Source organism: Python bivittatus, unplaced genomic scaffold, assembly GCF_059951505.1.
Source record: "Python bivittatus isolate LINGU-HERP-01145 unplaced genomic scaffold, Pbiv_v1 ctg000410_np1212, whole genome shotgun sequence".
Lineage (NCBI taxonomy): Eukaryota > Metazoa > Chordata > Lepidosauria > Squamata > Pythonidae > Python > Python bivittatus.
The window spans coordinates 15,789,517-15,816,431 of record NW_028277067.1 but is presented as its reverse complement, the minus strand read 5'-3'; the positions used below and the strand labels follow the sequence as shown (position 1 = coordinate 15,816,431).

General features: G+C 40.8%; 1 protein-coding gene across 3 annotated transcripts in view; it reads right to left on the bottom strand.

The window, feature by feature from the left end:
• Positions 1-721: 721 nt before the first annotated feature.
• The window catches only part of TRIM28 (tripartite motif containing 28), a 36,707-nt gene continuing 10,513 nt past the window's right edge, over positions 722-26,915 (bottom strand). Inside the window, exons 2-19 of one of the 3 annotated variants that reach the window (XM_007431969.4) lie at positions 23,811-23,923; positions 23,571-23,703; positions 23,145-23,280; positions 20,284-20,400; positions 18,961-19,075; positions 11,382-11,528; positions 11,048-11,162; positions 10,667-10,794; positions 10,385-10,522; positions 10,093-10,123; positions 9,828-9,864; positions 8,532-8,751; positions 7,551-7,858; positions 6,073-6,193; positions 3,776-3,850; positions 2,990-3,124; positions 2,035-2,203; positions 722-1,328 (exon numbers count right to left, since the gene is read on the bottom strand). In XM_007431969.4, the coding sequence (XP_007432031.1) occupies positions 1,315-1,328; positions 2,035-2,203; positions 2,990-3,124; positions 3,776-3,850; positions 6,073-6,193; positions 7,551-7,858; positions 8,532-8,751; positions 9,828-9,864; positions 10,093-10,123; positions 10,385-10,522; positions 10,667-10,794; positions 11,048-11,162; positions 11,382-11,528; positions 18,961-19,075; positions 20,284-20,400; positions 23,145-23,280; positions 23,571-23,703; positions 23,811-23,923 (2,252 nt within the window). In that variant the 3' untranslated portion in view covers positions 722-1,314. Of the gene's footprint in view, positions 2,204-2,989; positions 3,125-3,775; positions 3,851-6,072; positions 6,194-7,550; positions 7,859-8,531; positions 8,752-9,827; positions 9,865-10,092; positions 10,124-10,384; positions 10,523-10,666; positions 10,795-11,047; positions 11,163-11,381; positions 11,529-18,960; positions 19,076-20,283; positions 20,401-23,144; positions 23,281-23,570; positions 23,704-23,810; positions 23,924-26,915 lie in introns of all 3 variants that reach the window. The other 2 variants (XM_007431968.4, XM_007431970.4) reach the window with 2 other exon arrangements.

Below are 26,915 nucleotides of genomic sequence, written 5' to 3'. Positions count from 1 at the left end.
GTTATGGAGTCAATTGAATGTGAAAGGCACCAGGTTGGGAAAGACCACCCACAAACTAACTCTCACATTCAATAATGACTATACCATTACATTAACTGTAAGACATCTTACTGTAGTCTTGAGAAAACCAAACTTTGCTTACTTCTTTTATTTGGAAGTCAAGGGGGGAAAGCAGAGCTACTGTATTCTTCTGTGTACTGCTTAACAATCCCAGTTCTAGCATATTTATTGCAGATTTTTTCACCAATATGAATTTGAGCTTGGAGATCTGGGCCAGGAATCTCATGATAATGAATCTCACCTTCACTTTTTGTTTCAGGAAAAAGTCTTGTTGTCTTGCTATATGGTAGGTTGGTATGTTTTAATTTTTTAAGGAACAGGATAGACTGAACCAAAGTAGGGAAAGTTAAGCCTAGCTCATATCCTTAATCCAAATATGCATAGAAAAGCTGCTCTGTTTAATTTTGTAATTCCACAAGAGAAGATGAGGGGTCAGAAACACTAGAGCATTATACATCCCAGAGACAGGCCTTAACTTGGGAAAATAATTATAAGATTCAATAATACAAAAGTACAAAGAGTGATCTAATCAAAACATGTGATTTAAGCATGGTATCATATGCAGGCAGGCTTGATTATGCTTACAAGCCGAACTCTCTCAGGTAATAGCAGCCCCCTCCCCGTTGATAGTTATGAAATGTTTCCAAACTGACAAGACACAGAAGTTGCAAACATCTTTTATTTCTTGAACATGAAAGAAGCCAAGTCTAAAATATACATAAGCAAAAAAGCACATTTCCATGAGAATGTCTCTTGGGACAGTGAAGGTAAAACTACTGGGCCAGAAAGCTTTTGAAGAAACGCAGAGCCAGAAAGGACAGCTACACAGAAGGAACAACTGGGTTTAAAAATCTACAACTACCCTGACCTATAGAAACAGAAGTGACTCCTCTTCTCTTGAGCAAAGAGAACCAAAAGCAAGAAGTCCCGTTTGGAGACAGGAAATTTTTCAGAGAAAGCAACCACCACTTTAGAAGATAGCTGTCATGGAGGCCCAACAGTTGCTTTTGTCAGCTGTCCACCTAGGCTGGCACCAGGGTAAGGAAGAAATTCACAAAATATTATGCCAAAACATGCTGCTCTTTATCTTCTCATGAAACAGATGAAGCAGAAGAAAGATTGACCTTGATTCTCAAAGCAATTCGTATCTAAAAAAACTCACCAAGAGTAGTCCAGTATATTTGAAGGGGCAGTGATTCCTTACTGGGGGATTCAATAACAGCTTCTTCCTCAGTGGTTTTAAAAAATGAATCTCTATATTGTTCCCACTAGGAGGAAAAAAGGAGTTAAATTGGAGAGCATGATTAGCTCAATTTTATTAATTCCCATTTCCATACCAAAATAAAAACAAAGTATCAGTAAGAACAAGGGCATAAAATCAGTCAAGCAAAAAAATGGGGGGGGGGGAAAGAACTGTTCAAATTTGTATAACCATTATCTAAGCAGTCGTTTCAGGGAGCAGCAATTTATTACTGGGATATTCAACAACAGTTTCTTCCTTGATGAAAATTTGGGGAGGGGGTGTTAAAAAGGGAACCTCTATACTGTTCCCACCAGGAGTGGGAAGAAAAAGTCCAACTGGAGAGCATGGTATAGGCTTCTGTATTAGCCCAATTTATTAATTCTCCTTTCAATACAAAAAAAAGAAAACCACAAAGTATCTGTGAGAGAACAAGGGATAAAATTTGTCAAGCAAAAAAGAAAAAAAAAAGAAAAAAACTGTTCAGACCATTTATAACATCATCTAAGCAGTCAGGTTCTACAATAACTCTCCCAAAAAAGCAGAGAGGTGCAGAAGGGGACAAAGGTGGACCAGAAGAGTAGAGGACAGGGACTGGTGAGGGTAGCTTCAAGTTGGCAGCTCCCTCATTTCCTCTCCTCCATGGAATGCTGGTCCATTGAAACAGGTGACCCTTCAGACTGCCATTCCCTCATCCCCACTGCTGCTATCAGGCTTAGAAGATATGGCCTCACCCGGATCAGTGACCGGGGAACCACGGGAAGCAAGAGTGTTTTCTTTTTGTGGTTCATCGATATTGATTGGCTCACGCAGCGCTGAAAATTTCCGGTCACCAAAGGCAGCACTCAGTTTGGCCTCAAAGAAGCGCTGCAGAACAATGATGGACTGGACATCTTCCTTATCCTAAAGAGGAAAAGTAATAGGGGAAATCAGTGAGACACTTGGAATCCTGCCCAACTGATACCACTAGCCAAGTTCAGTGCAAGCAGAACATGCCACATGTTCCCAGATCTCATAAATCCTCACAGAAAATGTGACACAGCCAAGCATTACATCAAGACCAGCAACTGTGGCTGCTGCTAGAAATAACTGATGCAACCCCTTGCAAACAGACGCAGTGATGTATTTGATATTTCAATTCTTTCAGATTGTATTCAACTGAATAGGTAAGGTGGCCAACAGATAAAAATATAAATTACAAAATACAAAAATGTAAATAAGAATTTGAAAAATGTCTGGGAAGAAACTATCTTGTCTCCTTCTCTAAAGCACGGTATATATTGGGGGGGGGCATGCAACTCTCAGGAGAGTGCATTACACTGCCAAGTAATAACACGGGTAAATGTGTGCCTAATTAATTGACCAATGACCTTGAAACTTTCACAAGGGCCTTACCTAACATCCAGACAAGTCCATAATAAAACAGGCTGTCCTTCAGATAATCTCAGCACACCTTAAATTGTGTCTGGAAAAGAACTGGCGGCCATACAAGCTTTTCAACACAGGCATCCTGCAATCCCACAACAATGCACTAATAAGTGACTGCCTAGCTGCTCTATCTTGTACCATCCGAAGTTTCCAGACTCTTGTTGAGGATGGCTGGCGTACAACTTGCCAGACTATCATCTCTATTTAATTTTCCAGTGCAAGACCTCTGTCCCTGCTCTTCCTAGCAAAAGAAAGCCTCACCTCAGTCAACTTATTAAACTGTCTGAACATCTTCCAGACATCATCTGCAAATTCATCAGGAGATGCATAGGGTGGGGACAGCTTCCGCTGTAGCTTGGCTCTAATCAAGGTCAAGTCAATTGTGTTCTGCCCCTCCTGAAAAATAAAGCAGAAAGGAATACTAGTTTATGGTTTTATGCTAAATCTCCTATCAAGAGGTATGCCAATCACATGCATTTTAGAAGCCCACACCTAACTTTTCTCACAAAACTTGTGATTTGTGAAAGGGTTGTAAATGACAAGAAAGAAAGAAAGAAAGAAAGAAAGAAAGAAAGAAAGAAAGAAAGAAAGAAAGAAAGAAAGAAAGAAAGAAAGAAAGAAAGAAAGAAAGAAAGAAAGAAAGAAAGAAAGAAAGAAAGAGGGAGGGAGGGAGGGAGGGAGGGAGGGAGGGAGGGAGGGAGGGAGGGAGGAGCATTCTATTAAAAACACTCTTAAGACATTTTTTAATAGACATGGTTTCTAAGATGTCCTCATGTTGTTTCTATTATTGTAAATGGCTTTAACATTTATATAAAGCAACACCATATAATATTTTAACATTAACAAGAGCAGACCAAACTGACAGAACTCAGGAATCAAAGCTTAAAGCCCTGAATTAGATTCCCTCATTAAGAACTGTTTGGACACTTTTGGGCTGGGAGGAAGAATGGACACATGTGAAAAGGATAACACTTGCCAGGCATCTGTTAATTTTTTTCAACTACATAAATTATGCTAGAATAAGAGAAAACAACGTGACAAACTCACTGGAGCATTGGAAAGCCGGTGAAGAGGTCTGCATGGTTCAGAACAAAGTAGTTCAAGGAGAACTCGTTCACATCTCTGTAGGAAACAAGGTGCAAAACTAGGTTACTGGGGAACAACTGGTCTTACCAATGAATGGAGTTCCCATGTTACATTACAAGCAGCCTCCTTATAATCAGACATAATTGTCAGCTGAATTAAACAGACCAAAAGGATACAAACAAAAAAATCAAAACAAACCTCCACCCTAGCCTATGTTGAAAGATATGACTTGTTTGATTTCTATCCTGTCTTTCTACCTAAGGGGCACTATAGTTAAGAACTACAGATTTATTAGAATCTCTATGTTTCCTCTCTCACCTTTGTGGCTTTCGTGTGTTAAAACACAGGTCGCAATTAACAGTTTAACAGATAAACTACAAGCCATATGTTGGCCAGTACTTAATCACAGAGAACTGTACAAGCCTCCCTTCTGTATGATATGTAATATAAAAACCCCATGCTCACATTTGCTCCCTGGTATGCAGAATGATGGGGGAGGGGTTGCATCTTCAAGTCATTCTTGACTCCTAGCAACTGCCTGGACTGTCCCTGCAGTTTTCTTCTCAAGATTGGGGGGGGGGGGGGGCACTGTCTTCTTCCTAGGGCTGAGAGTGACTGGCCCAAGGTCTCCCAGTTGGCTTCGTGGCTAAGGCACTAGAACTCCATCTCCCAGTTAGTACCCTCTTTAACTTATTGTTTTTTCTTTCCAATGGTGCACTACCCCATCTGATCACAGGTAGTCCTTGCTTAATGACCACAATTGAGACCGGAATTTAGGTCGCTAAGCAACACAGTTGTTAAGCGAATTATCATGTGACTGCTTCGCTTAGCAACTGCAATCCCAGCACTCCCAGCTGCTGTTGTTAAGCAAGAATCACGGGTTGTTAAGTGGACAGAGTCCCAGGTAAGGAGCGCAGGGGTGCCTCAGGGATAGGGGAGGACCTGGGAGGCCCAGCACAGGTCACATGAGTTAGGGAGGGGGTTCTGCAGTGCAGTGCAAAGCCGCACCCACCCAAGCCCAGCCCAGCAGCACTTACGACCGCAGGGGCGCTGCAACTCCCCCGCCCACCTATCTTGCCTCCCATCTATGCCCTTTTGGCAACTCGACACAGCAGCACTCGGTGGTGGCAGTATTAAGGCTGGGGCTGAAGTCAAGGCCTGAGGCCTTCAGCAGTGTCAGCCAGCTGTCACTAACCCCAGGCCTCAACCTCAGCCCCAGTGCTGCTGCTGCTGCTGCCACTGAGAAATGCCACCTCAGTCCCCACACCGCTGGCCTTCATCTCACAGTTCCCCAAACAACGCCTCTCGTTCCTTCCTTAAAGCCAGCATCCCATTCCTTCCCGAAGCCATGCATCCCATACCTTCTGCAAACCAGCATCCCATTCTCGCGATCCTTTGGAAAAATTCTGGTCTTCCCCAGGTCTCACAAGAATGGGGTGCCAGCTTTAGGGAAGGAATGAGAGGAAGGAACAGGATGCCAGCTTGCAGAAGGTATGGGATGTGTAGCTTGAGGAAGGAATGGGACAAAGGCTTTAGGGAAGGAATGAGAGGCACAGCTTGGGGAACGGCACAGGGCGGCAAAGGCCAGCGGTGTGGGGCTTGAGGCGGCACTGGGGCTGAAATCGAGGCCTGGGCATAGTGGTAGCTGGCTGAGACTACTGAAGGCCTCAGGGCTCTACCTCAGCCCTAGCCCTGGTGCTGCCACCAAGTGCCACTGTGCAGGGTTGCCAAAATGGCATAGATGGAGGGGGACAGGCAGGTGGGGGTGTTGCAGCGCCCTTGCAGTCCTAAGCAGGATGGGCTGCCAAGCGCCCATCAGATGACTGCGGGGACACTGCAATGGCCGTATCTTTGGGCACGGGTCATAAGTCCATTTTTTCAGCACCATCATAATTTCAAACGGTTGCTGAACAAATGGCCATTAAGCGAGGACTACCTGTATGGGATTCAAAGCAAAATGTTTACCTGGTCCTTCTACAACTAAAATGCACTCTATTGTGGGCAAATTCCACGAAGTCTTGCCTTGTGCTTTGGAATGTGTGGGGGTAAAGAAACTAGCCTGAAATGTGCTACATCCTACTCCAAATCCTCAACTAACCAATCCATCATACTCCATTAGGCACCTGGATGCTAACAGGATCAGGATTTCAGTACTGAATGTTTTTATTGTCACAAGCCAATTCTGAAGAGTCTATGTAACCTCAGAGGTTACTATTTTCCTTGCAACCAGTGTCATCCCATCTCTCAAAAAAACTAACCTTCTGGTCAATATCTGAGAGTATCTTTGGTTCTCCGTCTATGAAGATTGGAGTCAAGTCAGCCCCATCTTCTCCAATAGCTGTTACTGGATCATCACACAGTAGACATTTCCAATCCTGGCTGCAAAATGAAAAGCAGGTATGAGTGCATATTAAGTGTGCCAGACCATTTATAGGTGCAAGATAGGCAACATGGCATCTATCCACAGATATAACAATAACTGAAAATAAAAGATTACTCTAGTAATGGCTTCAAAGCGAAGTTGCCATCTTTATTCTCCCAGGAATGCTTCTGGGTCCTCTATGTATGCCCAGATACAACTTTAGGAAGTGCTTCTATTGGAACTGAAATTGTAACAATAGTCTTAGGTTTTAAGACTCAGATTCCATGCTGTCTGCCTTATATTCTGGTTCTTTCAGCCTGGCCAATTTGACTTTCAATGAAATGAATGTGCTCTGACTATGCCAAACAAAGCATCCATTGTGAATTGGCACCAATTATTTTCTTAAAAGTTTCAGATTAGGCCAGAGCTATACCTCTGCCATCACTGTTGTTTAGTGCTTCCCAAAAAGTTACACTGAAAGCCTGTTCTATACAGACCATCCAGCCTCCTATTCTACACAATATTGAGAAGCATAGTAGTGAAGTTTTAATACTTGGGAGGTATTTATTTGCTTTCAGAGGATGAGTTCTTTTGCTTTTTATTCATGTTACTCAAAGATTCTGTAATGGTTCTATTATACTACTCAATCACAACTTTGCTGACATTAAGACCTAGAAAAATGTACTGTTTAAAAATGCTGTAAAGTATTTCACATCTCCATTACTGCATGCTCCATAAATATCATGCAAATTGAGTCTGAGGATTTCCCAAAGATGAGAAGATACAATGCAATCATCAATCACTATGCCTTCTAACTCTAGGGAGCCTGTCTTCATGGAGGATTTCAATTCTCTTTAATCATATAAACATATGTAAGAGGATCATTTTCCAAGAGCTCTATTTCCTCTCATATACCTCTGCAAGAATGAACAAGATGAGTGGCTTAACGCAGGGACTAATTTATTTCAACTGAGTCTCAATAATTCATGGCTATCCCTAACTCCACTTCTCTCCCACCACCACCAGTTCACCAAGGCTGCCAGAGAGTAGCTTAAGTGTAAGAATACTAATTCTTATACTGTGCAAAAAGGGTGCACTTGTTCCATTTTGAAACGTCATCTGGCTCAGGAAAAATGAAACACAGAACTGCAACTGTACTGCACTGCCACCAGGCAAGGGCACTTGTGGGAGTTTAGCCAAAAGGAGAGAAAAGCCAACGGTTAATACTGACAGAGGCTGCAGCTCACTTTCTGAGTTTTTGTTTTGCTTTGCAGTACTAACAAGGATGAAAACATTGGATTTGCTACTTGGGCCACTCCAACTATATTTTCTGCCTTCCTTGAGAAGGAAAACTGCATATATGAAAGCCTATACCCAGGGACTTCCTGAAGGGCAGGCAGGTGACAATCCAGGTGGTAGCACTTTTTGCAGCTATCACACATGACCACAGCACCAGCTTTCAGACAGATCCTGCAGCAAGCACTTTCCTCTCCATTAGCTGTGCCATCATGACTGTGAACAGACTGCATTTCCATCGCAGAGCTGGTGCTGCCACTGGGGGAGATGAGTCGGGGGGCTGCAGAGCCTTCTGGAAGGAGGGCATCCTGGGGCAGGACAACTGGCTTGGTGTCTTTAGTATCTGCAGAAGTAGGATGTTCAATAGCTGCCTCCATCTGTTCCTCCTGGAGGACAGAGAGACAGTGAAAAACAATGCACAAGAAAAACAGGCAGAAAAAGCAGGGCAAAGGAAAAAACAGCAAAAGCAGACCCGTTAGGGCAGATAACTTAAACTGCATCCCTGGGATCCACAATCCAACTGGCATGAACTTGGTAGTTTTATTACCCTCAAGGAGATCTCTATACTACCTTCATGATCTGTCCTTATTACTCTTCCTTGTAGATAATTGTATTAAGAGGCAGAAGAGACTCTAGAGAATCACTGCAAATCCCACTAGTATTGCCTGAATAAACTTCTAGGAAACACAAAAAAGCCCTCTGATCATCTGCAGCTCAGAGGAGACTATTCCTTCTAGACAATTATGACCCCTGTTTCCTTCTAATGCAAGCTATCTGATGATCCCAGAAATCAAATCCCAGAACAGCATTAACACCATTTAAAAGAGAAAAAAAGATATCCCATATGTCTGCTCCCATTTTCACCCCCTCACATCACTGCTCCACCCACTGTGGCCTATCCCTGCTTCTAGCACTGCAAAAGCTGGTGCTAGCACCTGATATATGCAACAGGTAGCAGCTGAACTAGTTTTAAGGCTTCTACCAAGCAACCAGGACTGCTACATGCTGCTTCTCTCATCTCACCCAGAAGTAGACTATTCCAAAAAGGACAGTGCTGACCTTCACCGCAGCACCTGCAGTAGGTAGCCCTGCTTGTTGCGCAGCAGCTTGCTGGCCTCCTTGTTCAATCACAATGAGATTGTAATCTTCACGAGAATTGCCCGGAAAGACTTTGAAGACAGGTGGCTGGTTATCTGATGTCAAGTCCACATCCAGCCGCTCCAGACTAACCCGGGGCACTTTCCGCACAAGACCAGTTTCTCCATCCTGGCCACGGGTCCTAGGAATATGCAGAGATCATGTTAGGTGATAGGCCAGAGCTAATTCTAGCACATTAAAATCGTAATTCAGAAGGCTGAATTAAACTTCATAACTAAACATTATCAATTGTTTGACATGTACAAAGAGTTCTTTCACAGTAAGTGAGTCAAAATACATCTCCAAGGTTGGGTTCCTTTTGCTTAAGACAAGTCCTTTACTCAAAACTATCTTATTAACATAAGGCCTTTCTCCACAGAGAATCCTGCTTCTGATTCTGTATGGAGGATGGTTGTAGATTCTGATTCTACAGTTGCATGGAGTTCAGCAGCACAACATTTTTTAGTACTGTTACCTTTTGCGGAAGGAGGTATCTTGTTGATTCAACTTTAGAATAGTCAGATCTTATATCTTACTCTTTCCTGCAGTTTGTGCCAAGCAAGGAAAAAAAGTTTATACAACTTAGCTCCATGGCAATGCACTTTAGTATTCTCGATGGCTGACCACCCCCCCGTCTACTACTAGAGAAAATGAACTTATTATTTATACATTATCTTCCCACTTTTCTGTACAAAGTATTCAAAGCAGCTTATAAATCTAAAGGAAATGTTGCCATCAGAAAAAATTATGAAGATGTATTTGCCATCACTCATGATCACACACATAAGTGAGAAAAAGGTTTTCTCTATTCTGCATTAATGTTGATGGGGGCAAGCCCTTTCAATGCATCCAGAATAACTTCTACAATTAAGTCTTCTCTGTAGATAGTTTGAATTCTTCTTCATTGGCACTTCCTGTAGTCTAGTAAATATAGCCACAGGATATGGAAAAAGACATATTCCTCTGGGGTAGAAAAGTAATTTCAACAGTTCAAATAACCTTTTTAAGGTCCTATCTGTCCTGAAGATTAAATCCTCAATATAAAGCCTGAATGCCATACATAAGCACACTTTTCTCTGCAGGACAAGAACTTGTTTTCTGTAACATACTATAAGGCACACTTATGGAGTTAAAAAAAAAAAAAGTTTTAAAGTCCCAGTATTCAAGACATCTGGAACTACAGAAAACATAGCAACACAGGGATAGAATACTACTTACCTTTTCATTCCAGACACTTCACCAGAATATGATCCTTCTGTTGTAGCAAGAAGAAACAAGTGTCAAGAAGCTCATGATTCACCTCCCACTCTTATCTCCCAACAAAAATTCACTGTGATTTGTGGAAAGATCCTTTTGCCCAGGACTAAGCCTTCTATTTCTGTCAAGCCACAAGCAAGTGAAATGACAACCCAACAGCAGGCTTTACCTGGCTTCACTCTAGACTCTTGTTGGACACCCCTACTTTCCCCTTCATATTCCTTACCTACACCAAAGCCATCACCAATGTCCATTGGCTGAAAGAAATGTAAGAAAAAACTACATTACATTAAATACAATACCCACTTAAGTCCAAAACTGCTTCCTCACCATCTTTTGGCAATGTGTATTTATTTGTTCTTAGCCTTGTATGAAACAGGGCCCCCGACTGCAGACTTTCAACTTAATATATTCTCTCCTAGGGAGAATCAACACCAGCTTCCATCTCCTTTCATCAGTGCACTACACCAAGCATGCTCGTGCATTAAGGAACCTTCCTTGTCCTGAGTTCTGCTCACCTGTCCAGCAGAAGAAGCACTGGCATCATTGATATAGCAGTCGGGGATGGCCTGCCGCTGGCTGTTGGAAGGCAGCACAGGCTGAAGCAAAGCTCCCTTATTCATTATGCTTGTCTGCAGAGACATCTGTTGGACACCCTACATAGAAAAGTGCACCAGGAAGCCTGTAACTGCCCTGTTAGCACCTCCCAGATTGCACAGATGGGTTGACCAGCTGAAACTGCTGGTTCAGTTGCACCAGGCTGTCATCGGAGAGAAAACTGCACAAAGAAAAACCAGTACCTGAGAAGGGGGAACAGAACCCTGTCTGACTGCCACTCCTGATGCAGCAGCAGCAGCATTGGCCCGCTGTTGGGGTGCCTGGGCATTGGCAGTCACTGGCAAACCACTCCGTTCTGAGACTATCTGACCTGAGGAAAAGAAGAAAAATTCGAATCTGGATGACATTTTCAGTCTCACAATATCAACCTTTAATCAATGCTTCTGAAAACTCAGAATTCTCTAACATTCTCTAACTTAGCTGAACCTTACCATTTCTATCCCGATAAGGAGCTACACCAACTTGGCATGGGAGTCACTATCCTCACCTTTGAAGTGCAGCTCAAGTTAAAGACTCCAGCATCCTTTCCTGAATGGGAAGCATTTCATTTCACCATCACTTACCAAATGTCTCTGCACTCTTGATCCAGGCATTTAAGTCCCACTGGAATTTCATGTCTCCATGGGGTTCCACAGGATCCACAATCATCTTTAGAGCCCTGTGCAGCTGAAAATAAATCTAAGACCAGGGGAAAAAATGGGGGAAGGGGATGAAAAAGAGGGACAAAAGACCAATTACATATGAAAGAGCAAGAATATAACTGGACAGTCACTTCTGTCTGCACTGACACTAGGTACATGAAATGGAAATAGAAAAACTGAGGCAGACCAGATCACCTTAACTCTTAACCTTCAACATTTTTTTTCCCAAATTACTCTTAAACCAAGGGGCCTTTACCAGTTTCTTTGAGAGCAGCAGTGCAGTGTTGTTGTCACTCTCCAAGGCCCAGTTAGCAAAGCGCAGGATATGTTCTTGGTGACGCTGCAGCTTTGTCATGGCCCAGTGCTGCCTCTCCAGTTTCTCTTGCTGCCCCTCAGTGACTTTCTGCAAAAGGGAGAAAAAGGGAGGAAGAGAGAGAAGTGGGAGATACATTCACATAATCAATACAAATGAGGCAGACAGCCTTTCCTAGAAATTCTACAGTGTGCATGGTGATAGCATGCAGCCACCCATGGCTCTCTGCTATCCTGTCCCATATAGATCCAAACAAACATGTTGTTCTTTCTAATTGATAGACTCTGAGAACAGACAGACAGCATACATTTTCATAACTTTCTCATAAGAAAGGATGGCTACTGCTGAGTTGGCAAAAGGAGGAAGAGAAAGCTGGAGACTTAGTCTTCTCGGAAGAAGAGGAGAAATGGCTGGCAGACCAATATGGATCCCAAGTGTTGGCTGTTGAAGGTCTGTTGTTTCCAGGAAAGCCCTGGGCAAGATTCTTAATTGTGAGTAGAGAGGGCTTGGAAGACCCAATGAAGGAAAAGGACTGCCGGGTGGGGGTGGGGGGTACAAATCTATCCAATACAGATGGCTTCTGAGAAGCTAGAAAGAGAGGAGACCACATCTTGCCAGCCAGAGAAAGAGACTAACAACTCCAGAGAATGCTAATAATGAAATTAATTTCCATACTTATCTCTAAAAAGAATGTAGAAGTAGAATGCTCATATTTAGCCAATACTCAAGACTATATACAGTGGGGCAAAAAAGTATTTAGTCAGACACCAATTGTGCAAGTTCTCCCACTTAAAAAGATGAGAGAGGCCTGTAATTTTCATCATAGGTATACCTCAACTATGAGAGACAAAATGGGGGGAAAAATCCAGAAAATCACATTGTCTGATTTTTAAAGAATTTATTTGCAAATCATGGTGGAAAATAAGTATTTGGTCACCTACAAACAAGCAAGATGTCTGGCTCTCACAGACCTGTAACTACTTCTTTAAGAGGCTCCTCTGTCCTCCACTCGTTACCTGTAGTAATGGCACCTGTTTGACCTTGTTATCAGTATAAAAGACACCTGCCCACAACCTCAAACAGTCATACTCCAAGCTCCACTATGGCTAAGACCAAAGAGCTGTTGAAGGACACCAGAAACAAAATTGTAGACCTGCACCAGGCTGGGAAGACTGAATCTGCAATAGGCAAGCAGCTTGGTGTGAAGAAATCAACTGTGGGAGCAATAATTAGAAAATGGAAGACATACAAGACCACTGATAATCTCCCTCCATCTGGGGCTCCATGCAAGATCTCACCCTGTGGGGTCAAAATGATCACAAGAATGGTGAGCAAAAATCCCAGAACCACATGGGGGGACCTAGTGAATGACCTGCAGAGAGCTGGGACCAAAGTAACAAAGGCTACATCAGTAACACACTACACTGCCAGGGACTCAAATCCTGCAGTGCCAGACGTGTCCCCCTGCTTAAGCCAGTACATGTCCGGGCCCATCTGAAGTTTGCTAGAGAGCATTTGGATGATCCAGAAGAGGATTGGGAGAATGTCATATAGTCAGATGAAACCAAAGTAGAACATTTTGGTCTAAACTCAACTCGTCGTGTTTGGAGGAGAGAGAATGCTGAGTTGCATCCAAAGAACACCATACCTACTGTGAAGCATGGGGGTGGAAACATCATGCTTTGGGGCTGTTTTCTGCAAAGGGACCAGGACGACTGATCCGTGTAAAGGAAAGAATGAATGGGGCCATGTATCATGAGATTTTGAGTGAACACCTCCTTCCATCAGCAAGGGCATTGAAGATGAAACGTGGCTGGGTCTTTCAGCATGACAATGATCCCAAACACACCGCCCGGGCAACGAAGGAGTGGCTTCCTAAGAAGCATTTCAAGGTCCTGGAGTGGCCTAGCCAGTCTCCAGATCTCAGCCCCATGGAAAACCTTTGGAGGGAGTTGAAAGTCCGTGTTGCCCAACGACAGCCCCAAAACATCGCTGCTCTAGAGGAGCTCTGCATGGAGGAATGGGCCAAAATACCAGCAACAGTGTGTGAAAACCTTGTGAAGACTTACAGAAAACATTTGACCTCTGTCATTGCCAACAAAGGATATATAACAAAGTATTGAGATGAACTTTTGATATTGACCAAATACTTATTTTCCACCATGATTTGCAAATAAATTCTTTAAAAATCAAACAATGTGATTTTCTGGATTTTTCCCCCCATTTTGTCTCTCATAGTTGAGGTATACCTATGATGAAAATTACAGGCCTCTCTCATCTTTTTAAGTGGGAGGACTTGCACAATTGGTGGCTGACTAAATACTTTTTTGCCCCACTGTACACAACAAGATTGACTTTACCAGAAGAAAGAAGTTTACTTTTCTAGTAGATAAACAATTTAACCTAAGAATGTTTAGCAACTACATATCAGTCAAGTCCCTGTTTCATTTTATGAATTTACTGCTGCTTCTCAGGTACTTATCTACAAGCAAGGCAAGAGACAGGGGAGAAAGGAATTTGGGTTGTTTAATTAAACTGTTATAGTGAAACACTGCCTGAAAAACTAAACTTGTTTTGCTTTGCTCTGTTAATTAAAAAAGAGAAGGGGGGGGGGAACCCACAAGAGGCATCTTGGGTCAAATCCCATAAACCCATAAAAGCCTAGTGACAAATTTGATGGTCTGAATTGGCCTGCTAATATCCAGAGGATTTTATAAATCCTGGAGTTGCAGGATCCCAGAGCATCCCATACTCATGCTTGTACAAGGCAATTATTGGAGATGCTAGCTAAGCAACTCACAGCTAAGGCAACCTTTCCCATGCTGGTTGAGGAGGGAAAGGAATCTGAATTTGAAGGGGAAAAGCCCTTTACATGGCAAATACAGAGCATGAGCAACCCCTGGTAACAGACTCTGATGTTAAACTCAAAGTTGCCAGGCTACTTTTCTCAGCTGTTCCTCAGAATGCCTTCCCCATCACAGTCAAAAAGGGAGGAGGTTTGGATAAAGTTGTTCCAAGAAATATTTAGACAGCAGCAAAAGGTTTAAGCAAGAATGGCAGTGAAACTGTGACGGGAGGAGGTGAATAGGTTTTTCCCTCCTCCTGTCCCCTCCCCCCTCTTTCTTATAATCTTATTGAAGGTTACATGTACAAATAAAATTAATGCAAGCTTTAAAAAATAAAAAGGCAAACATTTTAAAAAGTATGGAGAAAAAAAATTACAATAACATAACTATTTTAACCTTAATCAGATAAATTCAAAATACAGCAAATGAACTCTTTCTCATAAAACTCTTACCTATAAACAAAACCTTAAAACATTGTCATCCAGTCCTGGTCAAAGAAAATATACTAAAAATTTCCAGAAATAACAATCTGTTTTAACCTGGGTCCAACAAACCAACTTTATATTCCTTCCCCTTGCTCCCAAAAATCTTAATCTTTAGTTCCCTCAAACAGTATCCAAACATTTGGTTTCTTCATTTTCTCTTTATCTCTTCTCACAAAATCACTGACAACCTTAACAAATCCTTTTTGTAAATCCAATATAAAAAGGTTATTCAAAACACTTTTCTGGTCTTTAAAAGGCCCTTTTGTAAATCTAATATAAAAAGATTATCCAAGTCATTCTTCTCGGCTATTATTTGTACGTTCTTGTTAGTTATTAGAACATTAGCTGGTTTCATTTGTATATTATATATTTCATCTTTTTTCCATATCCTTCTTGTAGCTTGTCATTTTTAAGTCCACATTTGGATCAATTTCAGTCTTGTCCAGTAAAACATGTTCCCCTTCCATAGCAGGATCTAGTCTATCAATAATGGCAGAGATCTTTAAAACTAATTTCTGAGTCCACTGTTCACAAACGTCTCTCAATACATCCATGATGTGATGGAATGGAATTATGAAGGCCAGGCTCAGGGAGATAAGTGTGTTCTTAGTTCACTGGAGGAGCATGGGAAGATCAAGAGGATGAGGCTGACACCTCCCTGAGGAATTCAGGGTGTTGTGGCTGGCTGGCTTGGGAGCTAGGTTTCAGTCTGGGGAGATTTTCTGTATAGAGGCTATAGCTAATAAACACAGTTGAACTGGATTTGTATTGTCTCTTGGAGTTCTTTGGGCTAAACCTGACAATTGTTCCATTTCCTTCTGGTGCCCCCTAGTGTCCAAAGCCTCATCTTATGTTGTCCCCCCCCCCCCCCCGAATGCAAAAACACGAATAATTTCCCACAGGAAGGTTTCTTATAATCAATTTCCAAATTTTATTAAATCCATCTGGACCCTTATTCCATTTATAACTTCCTAAAATCAACACTCTAATCACCCTTTTGCTGTTAATTCCAGGGGAAAAAATTATAAATCCTTAAAAACATACTTAAAACTTCTTTTTGAAGAAAACTCACCCAAGTGCAGTCCATAAAAACTTGCCATTCCAGAGGTTCCCAATATTAAGAAGCAATAAAAACTTAATTCCAAAGTGATTAAGAAATGAGGATCAGCTGAAATTTGAATCCCTGAAGGCTACATTACAACTATGAGCTTAGATGTAATCTCTTGACTTCCAGCTACTTGACTCATAGCTGACTGCAAAAACTTCCGTTCCTGTAGTTTACTCACAAGGAGCAGCTGTCCAGAGTGCTTGTGGGCTATCTCACAATCTCTCCTTTCTCCAGAGAGATTTCGCCAGTTCAGATCCTGCATCCGGCCTCAGATTTCAGCTGTAATGTCATCCCCGTTTTTTCAGGGACATCTTCAGTTTGCCTTGTCCTTACCAGAAGTCACTCCTGCCCCACATTCTGAAGAGAATCCCTGCCAGATTAAAATCCCTAAATTGGATGAGGAAGATGATATAAAAGGCTTTTCATTACATTTCAGAGATCTTCCACAGCTTGAGGTGTGTTACAAGCATCCCTGGTAAAGCCTTGAAGGCTTACACTGGTCTTTCAGCTAGACAAATGAAGGACTATGACAATATGAAGCAAATGATTTTGCACCAATATGATGTAATCCATATATGTATTTGGGGTTACATCATACCAGTGCAGAATCACTTGCTTCATTAGTCAGGAACTGTGCCTATGTCTCACAAGAAGTAGTTAAATGACTTCAACCTGATTCCCCAAGCAGCATTTAGGTTACATGAAGAGGTCCCTGAAGACTTAAAGTAGCAGGCTTGACCATTTAACCCAAATGGCATCTGGGGTTTTCTGAACTGTGGTATCTGGGATAGATCATAGGTCAGCAAAAAGTTAAGCCAGAAGAGAATGTAGCGCAAGCTATTCAAGAGATGCAGTCTCAAACTACAAAAAAGAAAATAAGTTCATTTCTGGGGCCTATGGGTACTAGGAATGGTGTATACCTCATTTTACCACCAAATCAAAAGCCCTCAAAGACTTAACTAAGAAGAGCGAGCCTAATAAAGTTTGATGCATTCCTGAATGTGGAAAAGCCTTTCAAGAAGCAAAGAGACTACTGTGTAGTCACCCAGTATTAAAGGGATCAGATTTTAATTTTCTATTTGTTTTGCACATCAAAGTATCTGCTGGGGATTCAGGGCTTGTGCAAGTCCAAGAGTTTGAAGAAGGGGAATATCCAATTCTTTATCTTTCAAAAAGCTTCTTACACAGGAAGAGATTATACAGCGCCATAAAAAAGAGGCTTTTGCTATTAAATGGGCAGTGGAAAACCTAAGGATTGTGAATTCACTGGAATCACAGACCTTCATCCATTTGTTTGATTAAAGAAAATGAAAGATGCAACAAAAGAAAAGATTCTGAAGGAAGTTTGTTAAAAATCTGGAATCATTTAAATGCAAAGATAAGACCAGTGACTTCACCATTAGTATCACTTGTCAAATGCATTTTTATCTAAGGACAACTTCAGAAAAGAAGATTTAGTCACATATGCCAGTATATTTTCAGATGCAGGAAACAGATTAAAGACATAACAAGAATTGCTCCATGAAGGAAGGAACCTACTACAGTTAATGTATTTGCAAATAACTGGAATAATAAAAGCAACTTTAAAAATGAAGGGGCCTTGAGAAAGACAACAGAATTTAAAACACTTATTAAAAAACAAAGATCATTTATTAGGTTGTATCTATATACTGCTATAAAATACAATAATGGAGACAATTGCAATCAAAAATTGCATGACAAATTGGATACAAAAGCTCAAAGAAGTAATTACAGTGGATCAATGGGAAAAGTTATGGGGGGGGGGTTCAGTAAAATCTACTCCAAGCTCTAATTTAAGAGAAAATTGGTGTAAAATGTTTTATAGATGGCATATAAGTCCATTGATGATTGCCAAGATGGACAAATCATATAACAATAAATATTGTAAATGTCGTAACAAAGAAGGAACATTCTATTGTATGTGATAGTCATGTAAAAAAATTTAAAAATACTGAAAAGAAGTCAAAACGTTCAGGGAATTTTGAAAATAAAATCTGAATTGAAACCACAAATATTTTTATTAGGAATTATTTCAGAGAGTATAAATGGAAAGTATCACAATTTACTAAGATATATGCTGATGGCGGCAAGAACCAATTTTCCAATTTGAAAAACAGAAATTGTGCCAACAATACAATATTGGGAGACCAAAACTGGAGAATATGCGGCTGTGGAGAAATTAACTGTACATATTCACAACAGAAGTCAACCCAAAGCAGGAATGGTGCGTTACATACAACATCCAGGTAGTCCTTGCTTAACAAGCGTTTATCGACTGTTTGAGGTTACGATGGCTCTGAAAAAATTGACCAGTACCTGAAATTACGGCCATTGCAGCACCCCCACAGTCATGTGATTGCAATCTGGGTGCTTGGCAACCAGTTCACACTTACGATGGTTGCAGCATCCCAGGGTCATGTGATCACCATTTGCGACCTTCCCAGCCAGCTTCCAGCAAGCAAAATCAGTAGGGAACCACGTGATTCGCTTAACGACATGATCTGCTTAGTAACTGCAGTGATTCACTTAACAGCCACTGCAAAAAAGGCTGCAAAATCGGGTATGGTCACATGATGCTTCACTTAATGACTGCCTCGCTTAATGACCAATTTTCCAGTCCCTATTATGATTGTTAAGCGAGGACTACGTGTATTACACAGCAAGCCAAGCTAAGATATTTAGAATATGGGCTTTAAAGAAATTAAAAACAATTGGAAAAAATGACTTAAATAGATACAAACAACAACTGTAGAAATTTAACATATAAATATCTAAAAGTGTTTGGGAGAAAAAATGAAGGGAAGGGGAAGAGTGCACTATTGAACGCTTCTTTTTACAAATTATTATTTTAATTATACTGTATTTTACTTCTTGCACCTATTTTTGATGAACTTTTGTAAAATGCTCATGCAGTAATAAAACTGATCAAATACTTAAACAAGAAAGAAAATGAAAGACATTGACAGAAGACTTACAGGATTGTATCCTACCTAGCAAATATACAATTTTGCAGTTCAACATCATGCATACTGTACTAGCCCATGTTCCCATTTCTGTCTTACCTGTGCATCACTAACCAGCACCTTGGCACGCTTATTGAGCTCCTTCATAATTTGCAGGATAGACATCTTCACATCTACCTGCACACGTTTCTGCACATCTGCCACTTGCCGGATCCTGTTGAGGCAGTAACACAGTTTCCTTAGTCTAGCCACAATTATTTACAACTGGGGTATGCACAAAATGAAAAATACATTTTGTTTCCAACCCAAAACAAAGACATTGTCCTTGTTTCAAGTGGGCTACTGTTTGGCAGAACTAGATTCTGGAATGTCTTAGCTATTCCAGGTTTCAGCTAAAATAAAAACAAGAATGCTCTTAGGGGCAATTAGGGCAAAATTGGTGCACTTCTCCTCTATTGGGCCTACTCTCATCTGCCAATCTTCCCAGCATTTTTCTTTTCCTATCTCCCTTTAGTTGCTGAACACTGCCACCAATGTCCCTGATTTTCCCCCACTTCCCATCCTGAAACACTACTGTCTGGAATACTGTTTCTGTGCAATGAATGTGTTGCACAGCCCTACTTCACAACAGATTCTCTATTCTCTCTAAAGGATCACTGCTGGGAATATAGGGAGTTGCAACCCAAAACAGTGGAAGATGCCAAGTTAGAAAAGGCTGACACAAAGGCTAGCAGCAAATATAGTGCAATACAGCAAAATTTCTCTTTCCAAATAGGAAAGAGCCCTCCTTAAATAAGCAAGATACTGGTTTTAAAGAAGAGGTATGCACCTTCTTAAACCTGTTCATGGCTGGATAACGTATCACAAGACAAATCTAAACGTTGCCAATTGTGGTTTACCCACAGAACACACTACCCAATAAACTTCTTTACAAACTACAATGACTGAGTTTAGACACTATACTAAGCCAAAGGCAAACAAATCATCTTACTGCTTTGGAGCAGGTGCAAGAAGAAAACTGGGTCCTTCTCCCAGGCCATGAAACAGAAGCCAGCTCAACAGGATTTAAGGGCAGATAGTCTACTCTGAGTCTGGTGATTTCCCATATACTGTATGTCCTCATGGGATTTGCTTGTTTTTTGCAACTGTCCTTTCCTAGATAAGGGGCAGACAGCAATATTCAACTTGTCCTTCTTCCAAAGAATTCAGATCCATCAACTAATTTCACTATTTTATCCTCAGACTTCAAGATTGGCAAGGCTGTATGTTAAGACTCTTCAGAGGTTATGAAACGTTTTTCAATTCTATGGCCAAAACTACACTAGAATGCATAGGAATGAACATGTCTTTCTCTTCCCCCAAGGTTCAGATATGCCAATGTTATCTCTTAAGGATCAGACTTTCTTAGCAAAGGACACTTACGAGGTGCGCACTTCCTTAGTTGACTTCTGGAGATTGGCATTTTTATCCCCCAGGCGCTTGACCAATGAAGCCAGCATCTTGCGCTGGTTCTTGACTGCATCCTCCAAGAACTGGTACCTGCAAAGAGATTGTTTTAAACATTTGTATAGAAAGCTTGTACATGCTGCTAGTTTAACTACCATAGGAGAAAGTCTCCTAATCTGTTTGACATTACAGGTAGTCCTCTGTTAATGACAGCAGTTGGGACCGGAACTGCCATCGCTAAGCAACACGGCCATAAAGTGCAACAGTATGTGACCGTATCACTTAGCAACAGCAATTCCAGCAGTCCCAGTTGTCATCATTAAGCAAGGATCGTGTGGGTTGTTAAGCAAGGACCTCACATGACTGCAACTTCTGACTTCCTGCTGGCTTCCCCACTGACTGCTTGTGGGAAGCCAGCAGGGAACTGGATTGGAAAACGCAATCACATGACTGCAGGGATACTGCAACGGCCAGAACTCCAAGGACCGGTTATAAGTACCAGTTGTTCAGTGCCATTGCAAGTTCAAACAGTCACTGAACTAATGGATGTAAACCCAGGACTACCTGTATAGACATGCCATTTCAATCTAGGCCAGAGAAAGGGGAAATAAGGCAAAACAATTTGCTAGACAGCACAGAGATTTTAGTATCTTCTAACACATTACACTGATTTTTTACTTTTTTACAAAGTGGGAAAGGGAGAACTAAACTTATGAAAGCCACTGAAGACAAAAATAGTCTAATTCTTTATATTTAGTTGGAAGTAAATTTCAGCAAATTTAATGGAAATTGCATGTACAGTCAGGTCCAGAAATATTGGGACATCGACACAATTCTAACATCTTTGGCTCTATACACAACCACAATGGATTTGGAATGAAACAAACACAATGTGCGTTAACTGCAGACTGTCAGCTTTAATTTGAGGGTATGTACATCCAACTCAGGTGAACGGTGTAGGAATTACAACAGTTTGCATATGTGCCTCCCATTTGTTAAGGGACCAAAAATAATGGGACAGAATAATAATCATACATCAAACTTTCCCTTTTTAATACTTGGTTGCAAATCCGTTGCAGTCAATCACAGCCTGAAGCCTGGAACGCATAGACATCACCAGATGCTGGGTTTCATCCCTGGTGATGCTCTGCCAGGCCTCTACTGCAACTGTCTTCAGTTCCTGCTTGTTCTTGGGGCATTTTCCCTTCAGTTTTGTCTTCAGCAAGTGAAATACATACTCAATGGGATTCAGGTCAGGTGATTGACTTGGCCATTGCATAACATTCCACTTCTGTCCCTTCAAACACTCTTTGGTTGCTTTTGCAGTATGCTTTGGGTCATTGTCCATCTGTACTGTGAAGCGCCATCCAATGAGTTCTGCAGCATTTGGCTGAATGTGAGCAGATAATATTGCCCGAAACACTGCAGAATTCATCCTGCTGCTTTTGTCAGCAATCACATCATCAATAAATACAAGAGAACCAGTTCCATTGGCAGCCATACATGCCCACCCCATGACACTACCACCACCATGCTTCACTGATGAGGTGGTATGCTTAGGATCATGAGCAGTTCCTTTCCTTCTCCATACTCTTCTCTTCCCATCACTCTGGTACAAGTTGATCTTGGTCTCATCTGTCCATAGGATGTTGTTCCAGAACTGTGAAGGGTTTTTTAGATGTCGTTTGGCAAACTCTAATCTGGCCTTCCTGTTTTTGAGGCTCACCAATGGTTTACATCTTGTGGTGAACCCTCTGTATTCACTCTGGTGAAGTCTTCTTTTGATTGTTGACTTTGACACAAATACACCTACCTCCTGGAGAGTGTTCTTGATCTGGCCAACTGTTGTGAAGGGTGTTTTCTTCACCAGGGAACGTATTCTTCGGTCATCCACTACGGTTGTTTTCCATTGTCTCCCGGGTCTTTTGGTGTTGGTGAGCTTACCGGTGCGTTCCTTCTTTTTGAGAATGTTCCAAACAGTTGTTTTGGCCACGCCTAATGTTCTTGCTATCTCTCTGATGGGTTTGTTTTGTTTCTTCAGCCTAATGATGGCTTGCTTCACTGATAGTGACAGCTCTTTGGATCTCATCTTGAGAGTTGACAGCAACAGATTCCAAATGCAAATAGCACACTTGAAATGAACTCTGGGCCTTTTATCTGCACATTGTAATTGGGGTACTGAAGGGATATCACACACCTGGCCATGGAACAGCTGAGAAGCCAATTGTCCCATTACTTTTGGTCCCTTAACAAGTGGGAGGCACATATGCAAACTGTTGTAATTCCTACACCGTTCACCTGAGTTGGATGTACATACCCTCAAATTAAAGCTGACAGTCTGCAGTTAACGCACATTGTGTTTGTTTCATTCCAAATCCATTGTGGTGGTGTATAGAGCCAAAGATGTTAGAATTGTGTCGATGTCCCAATATTTCTGGACCTGACTGTATGTACTCTAAAAAAGAAAGGAGAAGCAAGGTTAGGATGATCACTTGAAACACTGTTCCCATAGGCACTGTAGCATTCGCAACATCCCCAAACAGTATCTATTGATATTCAAAATTAAAATTAAAAATGGTCAAAATCTCATGAGATACCTACATCTCTTAAAATCACTGTATTCTCGTGCAGGTATTGTTACCATTAAAAAAAGAAAAAAAGAAATGTGTTAGGAGGAGAGTCCACAACACTGCACAAAGTAACATGGGAGTATCCAAGGCTTGAAAAGGCTGCTAATTCCTGGCCCAAGATAATGAACTCTACATTCTCAGAAACTTGCAGATAGAATCATCTAAAATTAACAGGTCTATACTTATACAGTCTGCAGGAAAACTTACTGGTGATCTTTGTGAGCATTCAGCTGACAGTCCCGGCATGTCAGGGTATCACAGGTGTCGCAGAACAGCACCAGAGGCTCATGCTTATGGACAGAGCAGTAGATAGTCTTCTCCCTCTCCTGTGATTTGGAGGAACCTCAAGAGAAATAGAAACCATTCTGTTAGTTATGTAGATAGATTGCCTTGCAGGGACTAAGAGGATATGAGATGCCAATGTCTATATAAAAATAGCCTTCTTCAGTGAACCAAGTGTAGTAAGATTCAAAGGATGTTCATTACTTTTCTCAGCCACAATGCATATTATTATTGGTATGCCTTATGTGTCCAGCATACCCAAATAAAGTCTACATTTTCCTCAGACCATTCTCTATCTGTGATTAGGATTATTTACAGTTCATGAGGTCTTCTCCTTGTGTTACTGCCTACCTGTGGATCGGACAGTATGGTCCTTAGTGTATTTCACTCTCTGATGGGCCTCCACGCATGTCTCGCACAGGGGCTCTTGGCACTCCACACAAAAGCTGGTGGCTGGGGCATTATCTTCACAGCTGGTGCAACACTGATAGGAAAAGGCTACTGATTAATAAATCCAGAAAAAACAGGTCTCATCCCCCAGCCCCCAGAGATGTAAAAACAGACAAGCCACATTCAGAAAACAAGCATTACCTGATTAGCATCCCTAGCATCCCCAAGAGCTTCTGTGCCACCATCCCTCAAAAAGTAGTTCTCCACAATATCTTTTAGATAACATTGATGCTTGCATACTGGGCAATCAACCACTGGAAAAAAAAGAGACAAGAGAAATTATTTTAAAATTACAAGTGTACAGAGCAAAAGCCAACGCTTCTTTTCAATCACCATTCTGGCCACATTTTCAGCAACTTCGCATGCAAATGGTAGCTATTAACTCCAGTGATTGCTTTATAGTTAAAACCAGCACTTTGAATTGTACTTGGAAGCTTACCAGCAGTCATTACAACACTCAGAAAATTGATATTTATTTAATATGTAAAGATCTATGCTGAATCACCCTCACATCTAGTGAGTCTCCAATTATTTTAGGAAAAGGCAAGTAAAGGAGCTTCAGCGCTTGCTTGCTCGCTGTAGATGGACTGTTAAATCACAGGTAATCCTCAGGTTACAAATGCCCTGATTACGGATGACCCATAGTTAAGAACTGAGCCTATTGTAGCAAAATTTGAGTTAAATACACAATGGTTCGAGTTAAATACACAATGGTTCAAGTTAATTACACAATACTACTTATACAGTATTATACAATAATACTGTTCTGGCTTACATACAAATTCGACTTAAGGACAGACCTTAGGAATGGAACTCGTTCTTATACTGGAAGGAACAGCAATACACTTCAAGCATATCTAGACCAGCCTTTCTCAACTGGGGTTCTGCAAGAATTTTTTTTTTTTTTTTTTTTAAAGAAACTTTTTTGGGGGGGGAATTGTGCACTGTGCAATGCTAGCACTCACAGTGGTGGGAATTTTTAGGCACTGTGATGCAGCTTACTGATTGCATTGAAGTACCATGAGCTATAGATATAGTTTATGCAGGGGTACCCTGAGACCTGAAAATTATTTCAAGGGTTCCTCCAAGGAAAAAAGGTTGATCTAAAGTCAGGTCCAAGAACAGAATTACTCCATCAAAAGATGTTATCAAGAAAACCTGACAATTAGCTGCAGCACACAGAGAAACGTTAGGTAACATATTAAAGGAAAACTTCCAAATTATATAAAATGCCAAGGACACCATCTTTCCACAGTTAGATGTAAACCAGTTTATTCTGTGCCAGCTTTCCCCATGTTAGAATCCACCAAATCCCAGCCAGCATGGTTCAGACTGTTCTGTGCAATACCTATTCTACCCTCCCCCACCAAGTTTTTGCATTCATGGACATAATTTATATCAAAATTTAAATCACTATTCTGGAAGACTCAAATTTCAATCACATTTTATACAGTAGTCATGAAGATTATGATATCATTTCTAGATAACCGCATTCTTGTTATTTGGTAAAATCTGAATATATCAGTATTCAGAGAGAAATGTAGACAACATTTTTGTAAGATAAAATTGCACAAAACCATCATACCTTTTTCAGATTAAAAATACGGAATGATCTTCATACCAAGCAGATGCATACTTCAAAGTCATTAGGTGAATCATCTTTGGTTGAATTAATTGTTGCAGATATTTAAAAGATATTTTTGCCATGATGTACTAGAGGATCTAGCTTGTAACCTGTACTATTTTCCCTCATTTACATTGACTTTTTGGATAAGTCAACTTATCACTCATATCTATATTAACAAGAAGAATAGTATACAATTAGAAGTAATGTTGAAATGATTATCTATAAGCTATATTAGTTTTACATAACATTTTAAGAAAAGGTTTTAAATCTGCTTTAAATTTCAGAAAATTCAATTTAAATTGCATTTAGTGTTGAAGACCAAAAAAGAACATTCTGAAATATGGCCCTGAGCCAGATATGACACCCTTTCTCCACTGAGGTAAAAATATTTATATGAAGTTTCCTTTCTGCTTTTAGAGTAAGCCTACAGCAGCAGCCTAGTGCTGAATTACAAACATTTAAGCATTTTTTTTTTTACACATAAGGCTTCTTGTTGCAGGTGAGAGCAGAGCCTATACACCCTCCTATGTGCTCCAAAACCCCAGCACCATATTTAAGTATTTATTCAGCACTGTACTTTGTTTCAAATCTGTCTCCATGTTTGTCTTTCTACATTCCTCTGTAGCACTATCTAGCTTCTTTTGTGCCTGGAGGGAAAATGTAAAATCCATGACAGGGCAGCAGAGGGACCTATTCTTATTTGAGGATTTCCCACATTTTTTCATTACTACAGTCTTCCTATTTTAGGAATACCTGAGCTGATCAGAACTATTATTTTTAATAAGACAATAAATTCTTTTTCAATATTCTCCCCCAATCTTCTTCAGTAAACACTTCTATCACATTTATGGTTCATCAAGATGGAAAAACAAAAGATGTGTATATTTGTAATTCACAAAGTATGAGTGTCAGGATTCTTTGTTCTTGACCCCCAGACAGAAATGATCTGTACCTAAATCCATTCTAAAATCTTGAGATAAGCAAGCAAACAAGCAGTTTTTATTTTCCTTTATCCTTCTTATATTTATCTTAAATTCCTTTGTTTATCCTTTCCTCATCTTTCAGTATTTTTCCCACTCATTTTCCCCTATCTTGCTTTCTTCTCAAGTCTTTCCTCTTCCTCCTTTTTCATAGCACCAGATACTCCTGTGAATCCTGCATAGGTTAACCTGAAAATGAGCCCCATTCATTTTAGGGAGCGGGGGAGAAAGACTGTCTTGCTGTGTACATGCCAGAATATTTACTTGCCTTTCCCTTAACCCTACCTAATTTGAGCTGCACACTTACATAAAATAAAAAGAAGTAATGTTTATACTTTCTTTTTCAAATTAAACTCAGTAGAAAGGAAATCAAAATTCAAATCAAGCACCAAGCATCTATATACACCTAGTCTTCAATCAAAAATGCATTCATTGTTGGGGATATGCACTGTTTTATACCAATACCTATTGCAAACTTCTATGCTGTCCAATCCCATTAAAAATCTGAAATGACAAAATTATGTAATACCTACTAAAATGTCTGGGTAACAGTGTTCCAAGTCCCATCCTAAATGGTAATAAGGAGGGTGGAACCCTAAATTCCAACAGCCATTTTTTCCACAACACGGGCTGAAGGGG